At 45.2% G+C, this 23,423-nt stretch overlaps 1 protein-coding gene across 5 annotated transcripts in view; it reads left to right on the top strand.

Moving 5' to 3' along the window:
- Nucleotides 1-23,423, top strand: part of KLHL20 (kelch like family member 20) — a 151,634-nt gene that overhangs the window by 36,922 nt on the left and 91,289 nt on the right. For all 5 annotated transcript variants that reach the window (XM_073593211.1, XM_073593214.1, XM_073593213.1 and 2 more), the window contains one exon: nt 17,241-17,428. In XM_073593211.1, coding sequence (XP_073449312.1) covers nt 17,406-17,428 — 23 coding nt within the window. In that variant the 5' untranslated portion in view covers nt 17,241-17,405. The remainder of the gene's footprint in view (nt 1-17,240; nt 17,429-23,423) is intronic.

Genomic DNA, 23,423 nt, shown 5'->3' with positions numbered 1-23,423 from the left:
GTGTGGTTAGTGCGACAGGCAGAGACATAATGGCAGTAAGTCCTACAGGCAGCAGGCAGAAGTAGGGCCTCGTTCAGGACAGAATGGGGAGAGGGGTAGAGGCTTCTCCCACCCAAATCTCTTTGAAGCCTCCGAGTCTCCAGATCCTAATCTAGGATTGAGAAAACAAAAAAAATTGTTTTCTTCATCCAGAAAAACAATTCTGGAGCCCCTCACATATGTGAGACCCCTGTGTTGAATCCCACTAGTCCAGTAGCAGGTTACAAGAGTCCATGAGGCAGGGAAAAAACATGGTCAAACAGTCCAGGGTCAGCTCCAGATCAGGCAGAGGTATGTACAGAATCGGCAGACAGAAGTGTGGTCGAATAACAAGCCAGGGTCAATTACAGAGCAGGCAGTGGCATAAGGGGTTCGAAGGTGTGTGAAGGCAAGAACTGAGGTTTAAGTTTACCATACTTCACTAATAATTTATTGAAGTATGGTAACGGAGAAAACATTCACCTATGCAGAGGCCTGGTTGGGATGTGTCTCTTCTGACTCCTGCCCTGGTACACACCTTACATTTTATTTTTGACTACGTTGGCCTGTTGGTTTGGGAGGGATTTTATCGGGAAAGTGGGTTTCGGAGAGTCGACTAAGAACATCTGAGCAGATATTTTCTGGTAAACCGTTCGGGAATAAAAGGGCAGTGAAAACTTCCTCCTGGTAGCCAAGGAAGCGTTTGGGGTTTTGGGTGGAGTTGCAGTAAATTACATATGAGTTATATATGGCTAATTGAAAAAAATAAATTGCGACTTTTTTATACCAATGGTATGTCCGTCTTGTGGCAAGGTATGGTTCCAACATTTGGTCATTGAAGTCGACTCCCCCATGAACAAATAATATTCCTAGATGCATTTTGGTTTTTGTATTAGGCTATTCCTTCTGGGGATTTCCACGAAGGTATCATTGAGGATCGAAGACAACATGTAGACATCCCTTTTTGTCCCTCCACTTCACTGCCAAAATCTCCTTGTTTTGCAGACTTGCCGTTTTCTTCTTTTCGCAACTTCTTATTGACAAGACTTTGAGGAAAGCCCTTCTAGTTCTTTTTTACGGTGCCACATGCTGGTGTCTTCTTCCGGTGAAGGTTGTGGAACAGGGACAGAGATGTGTAGAAGTTGTCTACGTATAAATGGTAGCCTTTCTCCAGTAGGGGGTATATGAGGTCCCAAACAATTTTCCCGCTTGATCCCAAGTAGTCTGGGCAATTAGGAGGTTGCAGCTGGTTGTCCTTCCCTTCGTACACTTTGAAGGCATATATGTACCCTGTGACTCGGTCACATAATTTGTATACCTTCACCCCATAGTGGGCCCTTTTGCTGGGAATAAATTGTTTGATTTCAAGCCTGCCACTAAATTTAACAGTGGACTCATCCACACATAGGTGGGGGAATACTTCACAAAAATAATTTAGAAGTGGCCGAATTTTGAAAAGCCTGTCATAATTTGGGTCATTTCGGGGAGGGCACTGGGTATTATCATTAAAATGAAGGAACCTCATTATCATGAGGTATCTGGTTCTGGGCATTATCTTGGAGAAGATTGGCATGTGGTGGATGGGGTGGGTTGGCCAATAGGACATCAAAGTGTTTTTTTTTTTGTGAGTCCGATACAAAATGTGAGGCCTAAAAAACCTTCAACTCCTCCACGGTTAGGTCTCTCCACTCGTAGGGACGGGCATAATAGGACGTTGGATTATTTAAAATAAATTGCTGTGCATAAAGGTTGCACTGGGCCACAATTGTTGATAGCGCATGTCCTCTGTAAAAATGAAATCAAAAAAATTGATTGGGGAAAAATTCTCTGTGTCCACCTGGACTTCTGGCTGGGCAGTGAAAGGGGGAATGTTGGCTTTTCCTGAATTAGGAGGAAGCCACAAGGGGTTCTGAAGGGCATAGGGAAGGCTGGCATGGGTCCTTGCCCTTTCTTGCTGAGGCACTGCGGTGCTGGTGGATGGCACTGCGGTGCTGGTGGATGGCACTGCCTCCTCACCAGAATGCCTTCATTTGGCGGGCCGAATATCTTCCTCCTCTGAGTCACTCAGTGTTTCACTACTGAGGACTGGCTCATAATTTACATCAGAATCGGAGTCTGAAAGGGAATCCAAAAAAGAGAGCTCCCCATTGCTCTCGTCGGCCTGGGAAAGTATTTGGTACGCCTCCTCGGCGGAAAAGCATCTTTTGGACATGGTTGCTGGTGGTGATGCGACTACACAGGTGTGTGCTAAGCCTGCACTGATAGGCACTGATGAGGTGGCACTGATGAGGCGGCACAGATGTGCACTAATTGATTGCACAGATGTGCGCTGATTGATTGCACGTATGAGGTGGCACAGGTGGGCACTGATGAGGTGGCACAGGTGGGCACTGATGAGGTGGCACAGGTGGGCACTGATGAGGTGGCACAGATGGGCACCGATTGCACAGATGGGTACTGATCAGGCGGCACAGCTGGGCACTGATTGGCACAGGTGGGCACAGATGAGGTGGCACAGGTGGACGCAGTTGTCAGTTAAAGCGACGCAGTGCCGTATCACAAAAGATGGCCTGGTCATTAAGAGGGTAAATCCTTCCAGGGCTGAAATGGTTAATATTGCAACACAAAAAATCAAAAACCGTCCATAAGCGCAAAACAATCCAATGAAGGAATGATTCATGCAGAGTGAAAGTAAAGAGATCTGTCACCAGCAGCACCCTCACACTCAGGCTTCTTACCAGATGTCCAAGACCATAATTTATTATGGTAAAACAGGCAGCGGCAAGTTTATCCAGGCGGGTAACTGTCATATGGATCACAGCTCGTATAAGGGACACTCATAATGATGAAAAAAAAAAAAGGAAAACTCCAATAGTGAAGCCCATCATGATATAAAAAAATTTCAAAAGATGGCTACAATTACGTTCATAGAAAAGGCATTTGTTTTGTATAACGGAAGAGCAGCAGGCTGTTGGCTTCAAACACTACCTACCGATGGTAAGCGATCAGGCATGCGTGATGTCGTCACTGGTAGGCCACTCTCTGATGCATTTCATCATTAACTAGATCTATTCCTGATTATATAGACACAACCCTTCCCCTCTTCTACCTGGATGTTTGCCAGCCAGTCATGTGAGCTGTCAAACCAGCCAGTCATGTGAGCTGTCAAACCAGCCAGTCATGTGAGCTGTCAAACCAGCCAGTCATGTGAGCTGTCAAACCAGCCAGTCATGTGAGCTGTCAAACCAGCCAGTCATGTGAGCTGTCAAACCAGCCAGTCATGTGAGCTGTCAAACCAGCCAGTCATGTGAGCTGTCAAGTTTCTGTTATTCTGAAGTCCACACCCTCCTCGTGTAATAGCGGCTCCAGTTCCTCCAGTTTATTGACTAGGCTCCTGGCATTTGTGAACATTCCCCTGGGTTTTGTATTGGTGCATGTTTTTTCCTCGATATGATTTCTCAGGCTTCGTTTTTGATTTGGTACCTCATTAACCCCTGGGATTAGATGTTATGGATAGTAATGAAGAAATTAAGATATATTTGTGTTTGGACTGCCGACATCCTAAATATACAAAAGGTTTGTACACCTACACCATAGAGCAGCCCCCTTGGACTTTTTAGGCAGAAATGGTCATAAAGATAATTTTATAGTAAAAGGCAATATAATGCCATTTTTATTAATACAAAACATAAAAACGTATTTGTATATAGACATGGCCAACAAGGCAAATGATGTAAAACGCACAGTATAAAATTAGAAAAAATGGTTGTACCTGTATTTTCCGGCGTATAAGACAACCTTTTACACCGGCCAAAAAGCAGGGGTCGTCTTATACGCCAGCCAACCGCTGGATGTCAGCCCTCTGGATGCTCGCTGAATGTGTGGTAATACTGTATACATACAGTATACACTGGCTATGGCTAAGCACGGTATACTGTGAGACAGTATGTTACCGAAGCTACTGAACATACGGTATTACCGCACATCCAGTAGGCTGACAGACTAGTCGGAAGGGGGTCGTCTTATACAGCGAGTATAGCACAAAACCAACGTTTTAAATGGAAAATTAGGGGTCAACTTATATGCCCAGTCCCCTTTTTATATGCCGGCAAATACGGTACATGAAAACATATTTTTCAAACCCAACAAAAGGCAAGTATGCCCTGTGCTGCCAGAGACGAGTTGTGGTCAGTCAATAGGGATTTCTCATTCGTTCGTTGACAGACACAGCCTTCTATCTTCATAACGATAGGGTTATATCGCCTCCGCAGTAGTAGGGCAAGGCAGAACAAAAAAAAAAAACACTTGGCCACTCCATGGGCCGTCCCCAGTCAGTATATAACCCCCTCCCTGCTCTAGGTATTCAGTTTTTTTTCTGCCTAGTCAGGAGTAAGGACTTAGTTCCCTGCTGGGATCGCTAGTCCTGGGAATTTTTGTTTATTTTTTTATTTTCCTGGATTTTTTCCGGTGAGATCTTCAATCAACTGCTGGGCTGGGCGATGGACTGGACACTTGGTCCAGGGGTCACCCCAGTCTGGCCAGCGAGCGCGTGCAGACCGCAGCTACGCGCTAGGTAGGCCGCGACATAGCCCCACTGGACAGGGGTTAAACGTCTCGCAAGGTCGCAAACGATCGGGTCTCGGCCTGTGTCGCAGCGTTCCTCATGGCCGACAGCCCCTCCACTTCTGTGGCGAGGAGGATCTTTCCGGGAGAGTTACCCGCGCATTTCACTGAGGTAAATAGTCCCCTCCTCTCCTTCCTCGGAGAGGTGTGAGACGCGGGTGCTCCCTGGGGTGGTCGGTCCCTCTGGGGTTCTCCACCCCCCCTCTTTCCCGGGTGAAGCCCAGGCTTCCGGCCTAGGGACTTTTTGGTACACACGACCCCTTTTTTCCACCCTCGGGTTTCGTTTTGGGGGGTATCTGGTGGTTAGGCCTGGGAGGAGGGTGATCGGGGGTCCTGGGACTAATTTTAGGCCACGGCTTCGTGGCCTACCAGCTAGGATCGGTCCAGTCCCCCTACTCGCGGGTGGAAATTTGGGCCGCAGCTTTGCAGCCCACCGGCCGAGGTCCGTTCAGGGTCAGTCCGGTACGCCCGCATGCTTGCGGCGGGCGACCAAAAATGTAGTCCTTGGCTTTTGGGGCCTACCGGCTCTTGACGGTCCGCCCCCCACACCCCGAGGCCATGGCTTTGCAATCTACTGGCCGCGCGTCCATCCACGGCTCAGGGTCAGTCCAGTGCTTGCAGCGGGTGTCCAAAAATTTAGCCCGTGGCTTTTGCGGCCTACCGGCTCTCGTCAGTCCGGTCCCCCCATGGGCCGCCAGAAATTTAGCCCACCGCTTTTGTGGCCCACTAGGCCACGGCTTCGGCGGCTGGCGCTGCGGGGGTTGTGCCCCCTGTGAGGGGCCTCAGTTGACACCCTCTATGTGGACCTCGGAGGGGAGGTCCTGGTGGGGGGGCCCCCAAACCCCCCCCCCCTGACTTTTTGGTGTAGCGCTTAGGCAGATAGCCTAGTATAGGGCACTCCTGCCCTCCCCTGTTGAACAATCCTATCTGATTCTGCCGCAGGAGGTGGCCACCTTGCGGGCTGGTGGCCACGCTCTCTATCCTGTCAGGAGGAGTGAGGATGATGGCAGAAGGGCTCAAAGGGGTGCTGGTTGTCGCACTTTCATCTGTGCAGGAACCTTTCAAGATGGGGGATGCGGGGGAGGGCCGGTACCCTCTAGGATAAACCGTCTTGCGTGGTAAAAGTGTTCCCTTCTCTCTCTTATTTTGACAAATTTGTTCATGAAGACTGGGAGTGTCCAAAGTGCCTTTTGCTTTCCAGAAACGCTGGCTGTAAGGTACCCCTTTAGGGAGTCCCCCCTTCAGAAGGGGACTGTTACACCAGTAGTGAACCCTCTGTCTCTAGGCTGCTAGAGGCAACCATGGCTCCAATAGAGGAATCTCTGGCTTTGAGGGCCCAGCTGGCATACCTGGAGGGGGAGCAGAATCCCCCTGCCTTTGCTGCTTGGGGACCTATCCTGCGGTTTGTCCGCTATGCCTCTTGGCCGCAGTTCCCCTGGTTGCTGAGTCTGTTGCCTCAGTGGTGCATAGACATGTATTTTGGGGGGTTACTCTGAATGACTTCATGTTGCATCTTGAGTTTGTCCTGTAATCAGTGTTAAATTTGGCAGCAAATTTCGATTTAGTTTTAGTCTTAGGACTAAAATGGCATTTTAGTCTTCTGCAATTGTTTTAGTTTTAGTCATATTTAGTCGACTAAATCTGCAGGACATTTTAGTTGACTAAAACCTAATGGGTGTAGTTAAATTATAATGCATTATTCAAGCATTTCTCTACAATTTCCAAACTCGTTATATACTGCTGGAGTGAAAAATCTAATATGTTATTTATGGTATTGGTATTTATGGTATTGGTATTTATGGTATTGCGGTATGAACATGCACTACAGACCAGTGTTAATTTTGACGTCAAATTTCAATTTAGTTTTAGTCTTAGTCTTTTGACTAAAATGTCATTTTAGTTTTAGTCGTATATTTGTCTATTCTATGCATTAAGGTGAAAAAACATCTGGCAATACCGGCCCCCCCAGCCCCCCCGTTTTATTTACCTGACCCCTTGAAAGTCCCGCGCTCGCCCCCGACATCCTCTTCGTCACCCAGCCTTGATTGGTTACAGTGGATGGATTGAAAGCAGCGCAGCCATTGGCTCGTGCTGCTGTCAATCACATCCAATGATGCGGCGCGCCGGGGGGCGGGGCCGAGTGATACAGTGAGCGGCTATGGCCGCTGGCTGTATCACAGGAGCATGCCCGCAAGCACTCAACACCATGCGAGGGAGCTCGCATGAAGGTGTGGAGTCCTTGCAGGGGGAGCCGAGACAGCCGCCGAGGGACCCCAGAAGACCAGGTTCGGGGCCACTCTGTGCAAAATGAGCTGCACAGTGGAGGTAAGTATAACATGTTTGTTATTTAAAAAAAAAAAAAATGTAATGATCCTTTAAATTAATATGAAATTAACACTGCCGGTAATAAGAGTTTTCCGGCTGTGTTCCTCCAGTTTGTTGCTTCCAATGGTCGTCTGTCGCCAGACTGCTTGCTGTCCTCTGCAGGGGGCTGTGCAAGCCCCGTTGCTGCAGAGTGTGATTGTCCCGGTTCCCTGCTGGGAACAGTGTCGGGTTTTATTCGAACCTGTGCACAGTCTAAAAGATGGCGGGCAGGGTACACTAGTTCTGGACCTCAAGGCCCTGACCTGCCTTGTGTGGGTACAGGAGTTCAGGATGGAGTCCGTCCACGCAGCGGTGGCACTCCATCATGGGGTCTTTCTGACTTCTACGACATCACGAATACTTAAGCATTCTGTTTGGTGCTCGACTCCAGCACTTCCTCCGTCTGCTGTGGGTGCAGAGCATTATCGGAGCGTGGTGTGGTCCTTTTGATCTGGCCACCACTTCTCGGGTGTTCACGAGGTGTTGGCCCCGGATCTGGCAGGGTTACGTCAGTGGGGGTTGAAGGTCCTGGGATGCCTGGGCGATCTTCTGCACCGAATTCTCGATTACCCCGAGGAGTAATGTAGTATCTATACAGACTTTCTCTGATTTCAGTTGGCGTCTATACTATCGAAGTCTGCTTTGGTCTGGCCAGAACGTTGATTTATCTTATCCTGACCGGGCTTCAGCTCTGGCCAGAGTGTTTCTTCCCCTGGACAGACTCCAGAAGTGGCATGTGGCGTTTGTTTCATTTGCTATCCAGCAGGTGGGCTCCTCTGCGGATCCACATGTGGAGGTCGGGTCTGATGGTATCTACCCTTTTTTGAGGCAAGATCTTCGGGGAGATCCTGGTATAATGGGACAAATACCCAAGGTCTCTGAACAATCGGATTCGGCTGAGTCAGGAAACCAGAGGTTTTCTAGTCTGGGGGCTTATTTCTCAGGTTCTTCAGTGGGGAAGATCCTTTCTCCCCTTGTATTGAACAGGGTATCCACCGATCCCAGTCTGTCCGGGTGGGAAGATGTCCTGGGACTGAGCTTGGCTCAGGGTCGTTGGACATTGGTGGAATCCAGACTACCGTGTAATATCCTGGAAATTCAATTGATCAGACTAGGTCTGGATCACGGACGGCTCAGCTTCGGGGGCTCCCAGTACGGATCCAATCGGACAAGGCAACAGCGGTAGCTTATGTCCCTCACCAGGGTGGGCCAAAAAGGCTGTTGGCGACCCTGGCTGTGGCCAGTATGCTCCTCCGGTGGGCAGAATGTCTAGTTCCGGCCCTTTCCAATGAACGCATTCCAGGAGTGGAATGCTGTCAGACGGATACCTCAGTTGGCTAGGGTTGGGCCACGGGGTGGGCCTTTCTCTGGGCCGAGTTTCATCAGATTTGTCCTTGTTCCTTTTTAAATGGCTCCGTTTTTCCTACTTCCATTTACGGAGGGATGAGCAAGAATAGGCCTTAAGTACCATAGAGGGCCAGGTGTCGGCCTGGGCAGTCTTCAGCATCTCCTGGTCTCGCACTCCCTGGTGCATGCCTTTTTGTGCTAGGGGTTAGACGTCTGTTTCCACCGGGGTGGTTTCTTCCACCGCCGTGGGATCTGAACTTGGTGTTTTTGGTTCTCCAAAGGCCTCTATATCTGTCTCTCAATATATTCGTGAGGTTTCACTGCTTACTCTGTCTTGGAAGGTGACCTCTTGGCTATCACTTCTACTCGGGTGTTGTGAATGGTGGAGTTATCTTGTCGTTCACCTTACCCAGGTTAAGGTGGTGCTTCGTCCTTTTTTACATGGTTCCGTCCTTGGATTTCCATTTGAACAAGGACATTGGGTTGGCTTCTTGTGTCCCTGGTCAGCACATCCCAAGGAATTGGCTTTATCTGGCTGGGATGTGTTTTGGGGGATTCGGATGTATTTGCCAGCCACTGAGTCTGTTGATCTGGATGGATCAGACAGATGTCTCTGGGCTATCCTGTCAGGGATCGGTTTCCTCCTTTCCCGGTTATAGCACATGCTTCTTGGGCCTTCTGTCATCAGTTGGCCGTTGCGAAAGTTGGCAAGGCGGCTACTGGTCGTCGGTGTACATTTTCACAAGTTCTACGAAGTAGATGGTTTGGCATCTGCGGATGCCTCTTTTGGCCGCAAGTTTTTTTACAGGCCGCTGTTTAGAGGGTCTAGTCCCTCTTGAAGGGGTGTCGTTCAGGTTAGGTTCCAGCTTGTCCTGGATGAAGTTCCTGTTACCTGGTTGGCTCTTGTATTAGCCTTGGGATTTTTCGTTTTCCCACCCCTCATGTTGGCACTGCTTTGGGACGTCCCTATAGTTATGAAGATAGAAGGCTGTGTCTGTCAATGAACGAATGAGAAAATAGGATTTTTTACTTACTGTAAAATCCATTTCTCTGAGTTCTTTGACAGACACAGCACCCACCCCTCCAATGGAGTTCTTTTGATACTTCTATTACTGCTTTCTACTAAACTAAATACCTAGAGCAGGGAGGGGGTTATATACTGACTGTGGATGGCCCATGGGAGTGGCCAAGTGTTTTGTTTTTTTGTTCTGCCTAGTCCTACTCCTGCGGAGGCGATTTAACCTTATTGTTATGAAGATAGAAGGCTGTGTCTGTCAACGAACTCAGAGAAATGGATTTTACGGTAAGTTAAAAAAATCCTATTTTCTTGCGTATAGCCCAACATGTTTCGGAATGAACAATGTATATTCATTCATCAGGAAAGGATATGTCTTGGTGACTTTAATTCTCATTGTCTGAAATGTAAACATAGTCACATGATAATCACACTATAGAGTTCAATGTGAACATAGCAAGCAATATAAGAGTATACATTTAGTATATAATATATGTAACCATTCTAATACTCACAATACAAAAAACAAAAAAGGAAACGCAAGGAATAAAATCAATGGGGACTCCCAAAGTGACTGAAACTGTCTGGAGAGCAGCAGATGAGTGGGCGTGCATCCCAGCATGAGCAAGCTGCAAACATCCACAAGAAACGCCATGTAGGCTACACCAGCCAAAAAGGAATCAATATCTAAAGCAAAAAAAGCAACTGGAAGAGCGTATTAACACATACTTCCTGTTGTTATGGATACGACTCCACTATTCCTCTGTCGTATTCTTACTGCCAGCTATCACTTGCTCTGAACCCCCCAATGCCTAGTTTAAAAGCCTCTCCAACTTCTTGGCCATCTTTGTTCCAAACGGAGCTGCACCCTCCCCATTAAGGTGCAGCCTGTCCCTACTAAAGAGCCAGTAACCGACTGAAAAGTCAGCCCAGTTCTTCAGGAACCCAAAACCCTCCTTCCTATAACAGTTCCTCAGCCACTTGTTAATTACCCTAATCTCCTGCTGCTTCTCTGGTGTGGCTCGAGGTACTGGCAGTATCTCTGAGAATACCCCCTTGGAGGTCTTTCTCTTCAATTTAGCTCCTAAGTTCCTGAAGTAATTTTTTAGGACGCTCCACCTTCCTCTTTCTTTGTCATTGGTACCAACGTGTACCATGGCAGCTGGGTCCTCCCCTGCCCCGCCAAATAATTTGTCCATCCGATCTGTGATGTGTCGAACCCGAACACCCATTAAACAACATAACGTTCGGCGATCACAGTCTGTGGCAGATTACCCTATCTGTTCTTCTAATGGAGTCCCCTACCACCAATACCTGCCTACCCTTGCCCCCTCCTTACAAGAACAGTCATTCCCCTGACAGCTAGGGGAGGGCGCCTGCTCCAGCACTACCACCCCTGAGCTGATCTCCCCAACCTCATGCAACTTGGCATGTTTGTTGGGGTGTACCAACTCAGGACTAGCCTCCCTAGCACTCTTCTCTCTACTCCTCCTTCTGTCTGTCACTCAGCTACCTACCTCTGGCTCCTGTGCCTCCGTGTCTCCACCCTCCTCTACACTGGCCCCCGCCAGCCTCTGCTTGGTAATACCCAAACTCCTTTCCAAACAACTCCCTCACATCTTGCACAACAGTATGGAGCAAGGTGTGCACTCGGTCGCATTACCAATCCTGTTGGACATTTTACCCGCTACTCTAATGGGGATCTTAAATGGTTACTCTCACAGTCATCACATGGTACAGGCAGGGCCAATCACTGCCCATCTGTACCGTGCCATGTGATTAGCTGTGTCACAATAGTAAGCACTGAATGAGTAGTTTTCATTCAGAAAAAAATGGGTTGCTTATAACTGTAAAATGTTTTATAAGCAACCCAAAAAATCCCTGATCATCTCCTCAGAGTAGTACAGCGTTGCTGTGGTCACTCTAAGTAAAAATAATGTATTAAAAAAAATTAAGAATTACATACTTGTAACCATTCAGTGTCCCCGATCACCGCCACACCAGTCGTATGACGCTGTACTGGTGACAGTATGTAAAAAAATTGCGGGAAAAAAAAAAAATAGGACAAAAAATTATAACTTCAAAAAACTCCCCATGCCGTTTACTAAATACCTTGGACTGTCTGCTTTCCAAAAGGGGTTCATTTGGAGGATATTTGTACTGTTCTGGCATTTTCGGGCCTCAAGAAATGAGATAGCCTGTCAGTACATCGGGATTGATCAGTTTTCAGATTTATACCATAGCTTGTGGATTCTAACTTTCCTAGTCCAACCAATAAAATACCATCCTAAGGCTGATCCAACACATTCCTAAAAACAAAATACTGGCCTCCAACCTACCGTTATAGCCAGTCCAATACATGCCTAAATAAAAGTGCCAGCCTCCAATCATAGCTTATCCAACACACACATAAAAGAAATATTGGCCCCTGACCTCCCCCTATAGCCAGTCCAATACATGCCTAAACAATATACCAGCCTTCGACCTCCCCCTAGAGCTGGCCCAACACATGACTGAAAATAAGTACAAGCCTCCAACCTCCCTCTATAGTCAGTCTAACACACATCTGAAAAAAGTATCAGCACTCCCCTCCCCTCTGCTACCTTATTTACACAAGACAGTAAACATGACAGGTCCAGAAAAAGGGCGGGACTTTTCATGTTAGAAGCAGGTGATTGATTGCTGGGACCTCCCCGCTGTCTAGTAACACCCACTTCTTAACATGAAAAGTCCAGTCCTTTGTCCGGGCCTGTCATGTTTCCTGTCTTGTGTGAATAAGGTGGCAGAGGGGAGGGAAGTGCAAGTGCTGCAATCTTATGGAAGGGGCAGTCCACGGGCCAGGTAAATCACCCTGGCGGGCCTGAGGAGCCCTGCTATAGCCAGTCCAATATATGCTTAAACAAATACCATCCTCCAACCTCCCCTTGTACCCGGTCTAATGTACATCTGAATAAAAATACTGGCCTCTAACCTCCCCCTATAGCCAATCCAACACATGCCTGAAAAAAATACCATCCTCCAACCTACCCTATAGCTGATCCAACACATGCCTAAAAACAAAATACTGGCCTCCAACCTACCCTTATAGCCAGTCCAACACATGCCTAGATAAAAGTGACAGCCTCCAATCATAGCTGATCTAACACACACCTAAAAGAAATACTGGCCTTTGACCTCCCCCTATAGCCAGTCCAATACATGCCTAAACAATTTACCAGCCTTCGACCTGCCCCCTATAGCTGGCCCAACACATGACTGAAAATAAGTACAAGCCTCCAACCTTTCCCTATAGTCAGTCCAACACACACCTGAAAAAATGTCTCAGCCTCCAACCTCCCCTTTTAGCTGAGACAACCCATGTCCAAAAAAAATATTACTGGCCTCCAACCTCCCCTTATAGCCAGTCAGTCCAACACACGCCTAAATAAAAGTACCAGCCTCCAACCTCCCTATATAGCTTAGCTGGTCCAGCACACGCCTGAATAAAAATACTGGCCTCCAATCTCCTCTTATAGCCAGTTCAACACTTACCTAAATAAAAGTACCAGCCTGAAACCTCCCCATGTAGCTTTTCCAACACACCACTGGTGTAGATAAGTGGGGTGGGGGGGAACAAACCATAGTCCTGCAACATTTGCAGGGGGAGCTGATGACACCTGTGGCCTTTTCATTTCTCCCCATCTGCTGTGGGTGAAAGAGAACCCACAAGGCAGGATCTATGATGTCCTCCATTGGCATCTCTGTCGTCAGGTCTGGGGGGCTCTATAAAGAGAAGAAACATTATTAGTGAAGACTATGTACAATGATGGTCTTTCTATTAGAAATGGTTATGCACACTCAGGTGCTGGGAGAATATAGAAAGCAGAACATTGGACAATGCACTGGACCCATGTGTGATTCATATACTTACTGTGCTCATGGTGATTGGCGGGCATACCTCACCAGGCTCCAGTTCCACCCAGTCTACGCTCCTAAAAAATGGGTGGCTTTGCAGATCTTTAACAAGAATCTCTCTCATTTTTGGACACTTGCGTAGGAGCTGTAAAAGCATACAAAAAAATGTGTTATCCATGGTACAGAGGCAAGAACCATGCAATTCTACTTTTAGAACTCTTATAAAAAATAGCCATTCTTTTTTGCTGGCTATAGATGGTGTTCACTTTGTTCCCTATGAGGTCGAGCATAGCACAATATATACATAGAAGTATTTTTATATGGATATTTGAAATTGTTGATTTAATCCGTAGTAAATACGCTTCGCGAATTCTTACAAATTGTTTTTTGTGATAGTAAAGGTGTCCAAATATGATTGAATGTGATTTTACAGTCTCTCCTAAAGTGTATGTGAAGCCAAAACAGAAAGCAACAAAAAAGCTTCCCCTCTCCTTCCAATACTACAAAAAAATTTTACATTTATAGACAAACGTTAGCTAAAATGACAAGGACCCATTAGATATAAATCATATTGATTCGTTGGCAGACCCCTGTATGATATAATTACTTATACATTTGAAAGGAGATAGGTTAGGGATTGCCCAATCAGGTGAAGGGTTGGAAGCGCCCAGTGGATGATGAACTGGCCAATAATGGTTGGATTATAACAGTATGTATATGGACACACTGGGATTTATTAAAACTGATATACACAGAATCTGGTGCAGCTTTGCACAGTAACCAATCAGCTTCTAGGTTTTATTGCCAAAGCTTTCTGAAGCTACTATGCACATCCGCACCAGATTCTGTGGGCACCGGTTTTAGTAAATCTCCCCCACTGCGACATCTGTAGAGGCATTGTGATAGATTATTCTCGTGGTAAAATAGATTGTTTGAAATCAGTCTCAGTAGAAGTTTAAGATATGTCCAGTGCCTGAGATGTCTGTCCAGTGTGAGATTGTACATGTATAGGTAGAGCCTTGGTAGGACAGATGTACTGAAAGTCAGACCTTCCTGTTGGAATCACGTATCTAGGACAAACCTACATTTGTATATGATCTATGTACAGTACTATGTTCTACCTCCATCCCAATTATCATGGTACCCTATTGTATCACCTATCTTCTATCTAGGAAAAACCTATGCATTGATGTGATCTATGTGCAGTACTATATTCTACCCCATCCCTATTATCATGGTACCCCATTGCCTTACCTTGTCGTCACAATATCTACTGGTGTCCTTTTGTATAAGAAGTTCTGCAGGTCTCCACCACTCAGGTATTCCATGACAAAGAATAAGAGTTTCTATGCAGAGGAAAGAAAGATAAAGGTTATAGAAATGATTCTCTATGTGAAACCCTATGCAGCTTTGGGTACGTTTGTAAGAAAAGCAGGTTTTACTTATAGCGGTATTCTGAGAGGATAACCAATAAACACTGACCTCTCCCACAAAAGTAGAAGGTAGAGTCACTTACCTTTGTCTGGAAGGTACCATATGCATGAGTGCAGAATGGACTGGTATGAACTTCCTTCAGTATGTGGCTCTCGATGAGGGTATCTTTGTAGTCTTTCTTGTTTTTGATCATAATTTTGAGAGCCAGCGGTTCATCAGTGGAGGGGTGTGATGCCAAAAACCACCTGGAGGGAACAGAGGGAGAGGAAATTATAAATAACAATCAGAGAAGTTCATTCACATTTAATACTTTATTTATGGATTCATTGTCTTCTTACAGAGGTTTGACACTTCCCATTCTGAATCAGAGTCCAGAGCTCTCCAATCAGCATGGAACATGAGCTTTGCTGATTGGAGAGCTGTAGCTCTGACTCATCAGGGGTCATGTCGAACCACTGTAGAGAGACCACTGCTTCCCAACAGAGAGCAAACGCCCCTCTCTTTAACATGTTGGCAAGGGACAGGCTTTCCTACTTTGGTATTAGCTACTAAAGAAAACAATTATGATCATCATTTGTGTTACTGCAACGTAAACGGATTTATCTGAATGAAATGGAAAGATTTGGGCTTTAGGCCGTGTTCACATATGTGCAGCAGTGGTTTGTAGTATGGAGTCAGCTGTGATTGGACACAGCCGTCATGTGATCAAGAGGGCCAAGCACAGAGCCCTCCAGCTGATCGGAGATGCGCTGTGTCTGGGTGACACGAGCGCATCGGGATTGCGTTGCTGCACGCGCGCGATCCCCCTCCTACTCAGGCACGTTCCTGAGCGTCCACTCAGAAGGAGCAAGTGCCCACCCGGCCGTATATGTGCAGTGGCCCGGTGGGAGGTGGTTAACCACTACACTCTCTATACGGTCTTTTCGAAACTGATTTTTCCAAGCCTGTGTAGCAGTATACATTTTTGCCTAAATGTATGAAGAAAGATTATTTATTTGCTAAATTTTATAAACGAATGAAAAACACTCTTGTATAGGAGCACTAGTGTGAATGTGGCCTTAGGCCTGGATGGGTTCCTTTTTGGGTGACAATTTTGAAGTACAGTACAGTATCTCATAGCAACTAGTGAAAATCCGTCTTGTACTGCTCTGACTTTAGCAGAGAGAATTTTGATAGCTAGGTACTTTACGTTACTGTAAAGAATAAGAAACCTATTCAATAAGGATATGGGTTTGATCTGCATCCTAGAATACACTTGAGTTATTATTGCTGCCTCCGCAGTCCCTCTTGGAATGTTTCCCAGTGTTACTCAATGAGAGCCGAGCTGGATAAGTCTTCACATATTGCAAAAAAATGCTGTAGGGAAATGTGTGGATGATTGAAAACTGCTGTAAAGAGGCTAGTATATGTAAGTTACAAACTTCTCGCTTTCACCTATATATTTATCAATATTTAAAATTCTCACAGCAGCTTTACCTATAGCCAAGTGAACTGATAACTTATAGAGTGATTATTCATTATTTATCTTTTCTGTATTGAGGAATACAATGAGGTTTTTTTTAATCTTTTTATTAATTTTTTTATTTGACTGTTTATTGGATTTTAACCGCTGTTTATTTGTATATTAGATTTTTCCCCTGGACTTACTCCAGGGTATAAATTGTCCCTAAATCTGAGGCTTGTGCATTTTTTTTTCAATATTAAGCCAGTGGGAAGCTAAGAATTACTAGAGAAAAAGAATTGCATGACGTGCACTTTTTGTATGTATTTTAAGCGTTTTCGCACGTTTTATCAGTGCTCCCATTGAAGTCTGTTGGGGCAAAAAAAAAAATACTTGTAGCTCAAAAGAAGCTAATTTTAAAGTGCTTTTAAAGGTTCGTGTTTTTTTTTTTTTTTTTTCTAAGTAACAAACATGTCATACTTGCCTGCCCTATGCCATGGTTTTGGCATAGGGCAGCCCCGGTCCTCCTCTTCTCTCCCCCCCCCCCCCCCCCCGCCACCCTGTAGAATGCCCACAATAGCAAGCTGGAGGCAATGGCTCCTGCTGCTGTCTCCAAACCAATGGGAAGTGAGAGAGCTCTGATGTAGATCTCTGGGTCAAGATTGTACTCGGGGGTGGGGGGGGGGGGGGCTGCACTGTATAGAATATATGGAGGTAAAAAAATGCCTGCCTTTACAAAGAATTTAATTTTCAAGCATCAAGCAACAGTATGCTCAGACGAGAAGCGGCATAACTAAAAAATGTGGGATTTTGGAGCTTTGTGATACAAAATGCTCAGTTGTGAATGAGGCTGCTTCCTTCACAGTATAGTTGCAAGCGGTGGCCACACTGTCTGCATTTCAGGCCATTTCAACCAAAACCGGAACAGGTTCAGTTGTGATGTTGGCTTTTAGAATACTTTAGTGTGTTTAACTCAATGGAACTGTTTGCCGTCACTGTAGAAAAAGCACATCACACAGCCAGCACATGTACTATGCAAGTTTGTATATACGATATCAAATGCAATGTTATTAAAAACATGTACTTTTATTCTTACCTTTTTAGATGCAGCAAGAAGGATTTTTGTCATTGCAGAGGATCTTAAACAAGATAAAACCAAGATTTGCAGTCGCTCCAGTTGCAGCTCTATAAAAGTCCTGGGTGACTACATGCATCTGTCTTATCAATTACTAAGTTTAAATTTGGTGTGAAGAATTCTCTTCACTGTGCATGGACAGAAAGCCAATGCGTAGGTATGTACTGCAACCAGAGCTGCATGAAAATATTTACCCAAAAAAATCTTTCCATGTTAAAAGCTAAAAACAAATGCTTTTGAAAATTAGTGCTAGATAAGCTTTTGGTTTGATGTTGAAATCCCTGATTTTTGTAGATTTTAATGCTAAATCATCTTGATTCTCAATTTTTATCTGTTTTACTCAATACAAGTCCTTTTAATTAACCCCCCCCCCCCCCCCCCCATCTTTGACCTATAGTAAAAATATTGCAGAGAGATTTTCAGGTGTCATGAAGCCCCTTATCTCTCTACTGAGGCTCTTATTGAGAAACTAGGTTCCCCTGTAGGCACGGGGATTACATATTGCCCAAGTCATAAGTTATTAGTGATGTTTGTGAACAATGTTCACTCAATTTAGAAGCCATGGCTGGGCTAATATCCAAACAAATTAGGGAGTATAGGATGATGGCGCCCACCTTATTATAGGCTGCTAGTAAATCATATAGGAAACTTTTGACTTTAAAGGAAGTGGTCAAGATGCAAATAAGGGAGTTTCCTTTGCTATCTTGCTTTTAAAGCACCATTTCGGGCTGCTGTAAAAAAAATGTAGTTATGCCCCCTCCCCCCAGCTGAATGGGTTCAATGCTTGTTTTGTCAGGGAGCTGATGAATAATGTGATATACTTGTATACTTCCTCAATCCTGTACAATTTCTGATCCCCCTAGATGAAACAAGCTTTGAACCTATACAGTACATTTAAAGTCCCAATACATAGGGACTGAAATTGGGCTTTTAGGTGACCTATGCCATTCCTTTTGCTATCCCGTCTAACAGTACCTATGCACAGAGGTTTCTGTAAGCTCCTTCCTTCATGTCAAATCCAGAAATCTCTGAATAGCAGCTGTGAAAACTCTGTGCAAATGTCCGCTGTGAGATTTTAAAGTGTATCTAATGCCAAAACTATTTTAGTTGGGGTCAGAGGGAATGATCTAGTGGTTTATTTGCAGTTTGTAGCCCATTGGAAATATTTCTCCTCACTTATGTGGCAGATACACAACAAAGTAAGTGGAGATCCCCAAAGAGTGTTGTCTTTGGAACAGGTGTTCTATTAGAAGATTTTCCCCATGTTGTGATGGCAACTGTAAAACATTGAATTTCCATTACTTTCTTACCCACCAACAATGTTCGCCAAGACAAACAGAGGTTAACAGACATGGCCACAGACAGACAAAAAAAAAACCTAGCAGAGAGATTAAGTATTGTAAATACATTTTCTAAAATGTGCTCTATGCAAAATATACAAAAACATTCTGTCTTCACAGGTTCCTAAAAATGTACTGACTGAAATAAAGTCTTCAACATACTATAACCAAAAATAAACAAATGACATTGAAATGAGCTTGTATGTTTAACCACTTCAATACCGGTACTCCACCCCCCCCCCTTCCTGCCATGGACAATTACAGCTTTCAGCGCTGTCGCACTTTAATTGACAATTGTGCGATCATACAACACTGTACCCAAATTTTTATCATTTTCTTCCCACAAATAGAGCTTTCTTTAGGTGGTACTTGATCACCGCTGGGGTTTTTATTTTTTGCTAAACAAACTAAAAAAGACCAACATTTTTGAAATAAAAAAAAGTTTTTCTTCGTTTGTTCTAAAACTTTGTTTTCTCCTTCACTGATGAGTTGGCACTGATGAGTAGAACTGATGGGCACTGACAGGTGGCACTGACAGGTGGCACTGATGGGCACTGACAGGCGGCACTGACTTATTACTGATGGGTACTGGCACTGTTGTGGGCACTGATTGGGCCCCCCCGACAGGGAGAGCCGCCGATCGGCTCGAACCGAGGAAAGACGTTTACTGGCACTTCCTGGTTCACGTGATGATCAGCTGTGATTGGTCACAGCTGATCACGTGGTAAGGAGCCTCCGTCAGAGGCTCAACGATCGAAGATGCAGTGTGTCTGACTGACACACAGCACCAGCGATCGCTGCGTGCCGGCATGTTATCCTGCTGGACATCATATGACGCCCAGTCAGGATAACAGAACATCTTCCTGGCCGTCAATCTGCTATAGACCAGGCGGGAAGTGGTTGTAAAAGCAGCAGGTTTTTTATCTTGATGCATTCTATGCTTTAAGGTAAAAAGCCTTCTATGTGCATCGGCCCCCCTAACACTTACCTAAGGTCCCTCTGTCCAGCGTTGTCCAAGAATGTCTCAGCCATCCGAGATTCTCCCTTCTGTTTGGCTGAGACACAGCGGTGTCATTGGTTATCGCTGCTGTCAAATTCAGCCAGTCGGGAGAGAGGGGGCGGGGCTGGGTCAGGACTCCGTGTCTTAAAGGGGTTGTTAAGATAAAAATTTTTTCACCTTAATGCATTCTATGCATTAAGGTGAAAAAACTTTTGACAGTACCGCCGCCCCCAGCCCCCCCGTTTTACTTACCTGACGCCTCGAATCTTCGCTGCTCGTCCTCATTGCAGCTCAGCCTGGTCGCTGATTGGCTGCAGTGGATGGATTGAAAGCAGCGCAGCCATTGGCTCGCGCTGCTGTCAATCACATCCGATGACGCGGCGCGCCGGGGGGCGGGGCCGAGTGATACAGCGAGCGGCTATAGCCGCCGGCTGTATCACGGGAGCGCGCCCGCAAGCACTCACCACCATGCGAGGGAGCTCGCATTAAGGTGGTAAATGCTTGCGGGGAGGAGCTGAAACAGCCGCCGAGGGACCCCAGAAGACCAGGTTCGGGGCCACTCTGTGCAGAACGAGCTGCACAGTGAAGGTAAGTATGATATGTTTGTTATTTAAAAAAAAAAAAAAATTACCTTTACAACCCCTTTAATGGACATAAGGAGCTGTGACTTGGCTTGGGTGCCCCCATAGCAAGCTGTTTGCTATGGGGGCACTCAACAGGAGGGAGGGGCCAGGATCACAGAAGAGGGACCCAAGAAGTAGAAGAGTATCTGGGCTGCTCTGTGCAAATCCACTGCACAGAGCACTTAAGTTTTTGACATGTTTGTTATTTTTATAGGAAAAAAAAAAAGAAACTTTACAATCACTTCAACCTTTTTTCAAATATGCTAAACCGTTATGGCAGCTATATTATTGTTCATTGGGTAAACAGATATTTAAACAAAAATTTCCGTTTCCTATTATACTTGGTCAAAGATATGTGCTAAAAGATAAGCTCACCTTTAGTAACCTGTTGCATCCAAATTTAGGGTGTAACATGTTACTAACTGTTACTAACTACCAGCCTCTGCACCCCACCCGAGTCCCTGTTGTGACAGCAGGCTGGAGATCTTCTCCCCGCACCCACTATCACAATTTAAAAAAAAAACAAAAAAACGTAGCTGTGCGGGGCTCTGCCCACCCATCCGCGACATTCATTCACAGTTTTATGAATGGGAGAACTACAACTTCCATCAGCCATTGCGGCTGACTGCTTGTAGTTCTTAGTGAACTACCAGGGCATTTATGAGAGCTCTTGGTTGTTTATTGATGCTTCCTGTCATTCAGTATATTCCTGCTCATAAGAGGTATGGGCAGACAGCTACTTTAGTAAGCAGGAGCTTGAGGTTGCACCTGTAATCTGCTGATCATGGGTGCAATGCTTTACAGGCTCCCAATTTTAAAAACAGATAAATGTCCATTTTTTTGTACCTGCAAGGTAAACTAATCCTTAAACAATTATCTGAAATATTCAGAAGAGAACAATTGTTTGCTCCATTTTACTGAGAGTTGTTCAGTCAGAAATAAATCCTACAATTGTATTCCATGAGTCTTTTCTATCAGGACTCCATTGATTGCTGCAATTGATGTAATCACAAGTAATTTTAATCCTGTGGGTAAGAGCAGAAATAACTTACCCAAAATGAGTCATGTGTGCATTTAAATACCATCATTTGCCTTAAAACCCCACTTTGGGAACAATCTGTGTTCTTGTGTGTTGTAGGCATCTATGTGTCTTTTACCTAATAGAAGCATCCATCTCAAAAGATCAATGATGAAAGCCACGCACGCCATGCATCATTGATATTTCATGAGAGAGAAAGTTTATAATCCCATTTCTTTATTCATATTACCTGCCTAAGTTTAAACCTTCAATACGGCTGGATCAAAAAGGCAGCAGGCATTGGTAAATACGATTATTTTGATACCACCAACAGTCCTGCTCATGTTCCACCCAACCAGAAAACTAACATTTCAATGCACACTGGGATGCCTAGTTTCCTGATGCTGAGCAGAGGGAAGGGGAAATGACGTTAGTGCTGAAGTCTGCCCACCCACATACAGAGAAGGGGAGAGAAGAACTGGCATCAGCTATCGGTGATGTCATAGTTTCTTATATGTGCATATTTTGATGGATTGGAAGATTGCAGGCATACAGAAATTCAGCAGTTACAATTAGAGGACCCATAGGATACTTTTATGATCATCATCCAGGAGTGGGGTATTAAACAGTGCTAATTCTTTTAACTGATACATTCCATCTTGTGTGGGCCAAAATCGGGCAAAGCATGGTAGTCGTCATATGTTAATCGTAGAGATTGGTCATCCTGTATAGTATAGAGCAGTGGTCTCAAAACTACAGCCTGAGGGCCAGATGTGGCCCTCTGCTTGCCTTTATCCAGCCCTTGGGGCGCTTTTCCTTCCACTGACATCAACAATGGGAGATAATTCCTGCAACTGACATCAGCAACCTGGCACTATTTATCCCATTGACACCAATGATGGGCACTATTCCTTAACCCCCCTAGCGGTATTCCCGAGTCTGGCTCGGGGTGGATTTTTAATACTAAAAGCGGTATCCCCGAGCCAGACTCGGGATCGCATCGCAGGATCCAGGAAGAGTTTACTTACCCTGTCCTCTGGATCCTGCGATGTCTCCCCGCTGTGATCGGCGAGCCGCCGTGTCTCGCTTAATTCACAGTGCCGAGCTCCGTTCCCTGCGAGCGTTGCGACGCACGGGGACGGAGTTCTGCGGCAAATTCAAAAAGTGAAACACACAGTACAGTATACTGTAATCTTACAGATTACAGTACTGTATCAAATAATTACACATCCCCTTTGTCCCTAGTGTCTGTCCAGTGTCCTGCATGCAGTTTTATATTATAAATACTGTTCTTTCTGCCTGGAAACTGGTGATTTTCCATAGCAACCAAAACTGTCCCTTTACATCAAAAGTGGCTTTAGACCAGCTAGAAAACATTGATAATAAATTAGAATCACTTGCAGGATTGAGCGATAGTGATTTGTGGGGAAATCCGTCATCAAACACTAAAAGTAATGAAAGCGACAATTCTGCTACTGAGCAGATTTCAGTGTTTTTGATTTGATTACATTATTGAATAATTTTTATTATTATTTGTTATAATTATTTATAGTTATTTATTATATTATAATTTTTTTATTTCGTTTTTCAAACTTTATCATACCCGGGATGTCTACTAGACTCTGGTATAGACAGATTTAAGTGAATTATTCCTAAGAATTACAGGCCTACAATATAAAACGCCAAATTTATGTGCAAAATAATGGTACCGCTTTCAGCACCTAAAATCTGAAATAATCATACCGCCAGGGAGGTTAAGCTGACACCAATGATGGGACACTGTTCCTCCCACCGACACGAATGATGGGGCACTGTTCCTCTCCCTAATACCAAAGATGCATTGCTTACTCCCACTGATGCCAGGGCAGTTTCTACTCCCAATGGCCATAGTCCGGCTCTCCTAAAGTCTAAAGGACAGTAAACAGGCCCTTTGTTTAGAAAGTTTGCTCCCAGTTTTTTTTGTCCACTGTCCTATTTTCTTTGCATTTACAGCACATATTTGTACATATTTTGCGGGGCATGCGGCAAAGTTTGCAACGTGCTATTTTGAACCACCCCTGAAGCAGTATTTGGTGTGTGTGTGTGTGTGTGTGTGTGTGTGTGTGTGTGTAGCCCTGCATTGCAGTTTAGATGAATGTCTTGTTATACCTTTGTATTGGGCCTGCAGGAGA

The sequence above is a fragment of the Aquarana catesbeiana genome, linkage group LG07, assembly GCF_042186555.1.
Source record: "Aquarana catesbeiana isolate 2022-GZ linkage group LG07, ASM4218655v1, whole genome shotgun sequence".
NCBI classification, from domain to species: Eukaryota; Metazoa; Chordata; class Amphibia; order Anura; family Ranidae; genus Aquarana; species Aquarana catesbeiana.
This window is presented reverse-complemented; position numbering and strand designations above follow the sequence as displayed.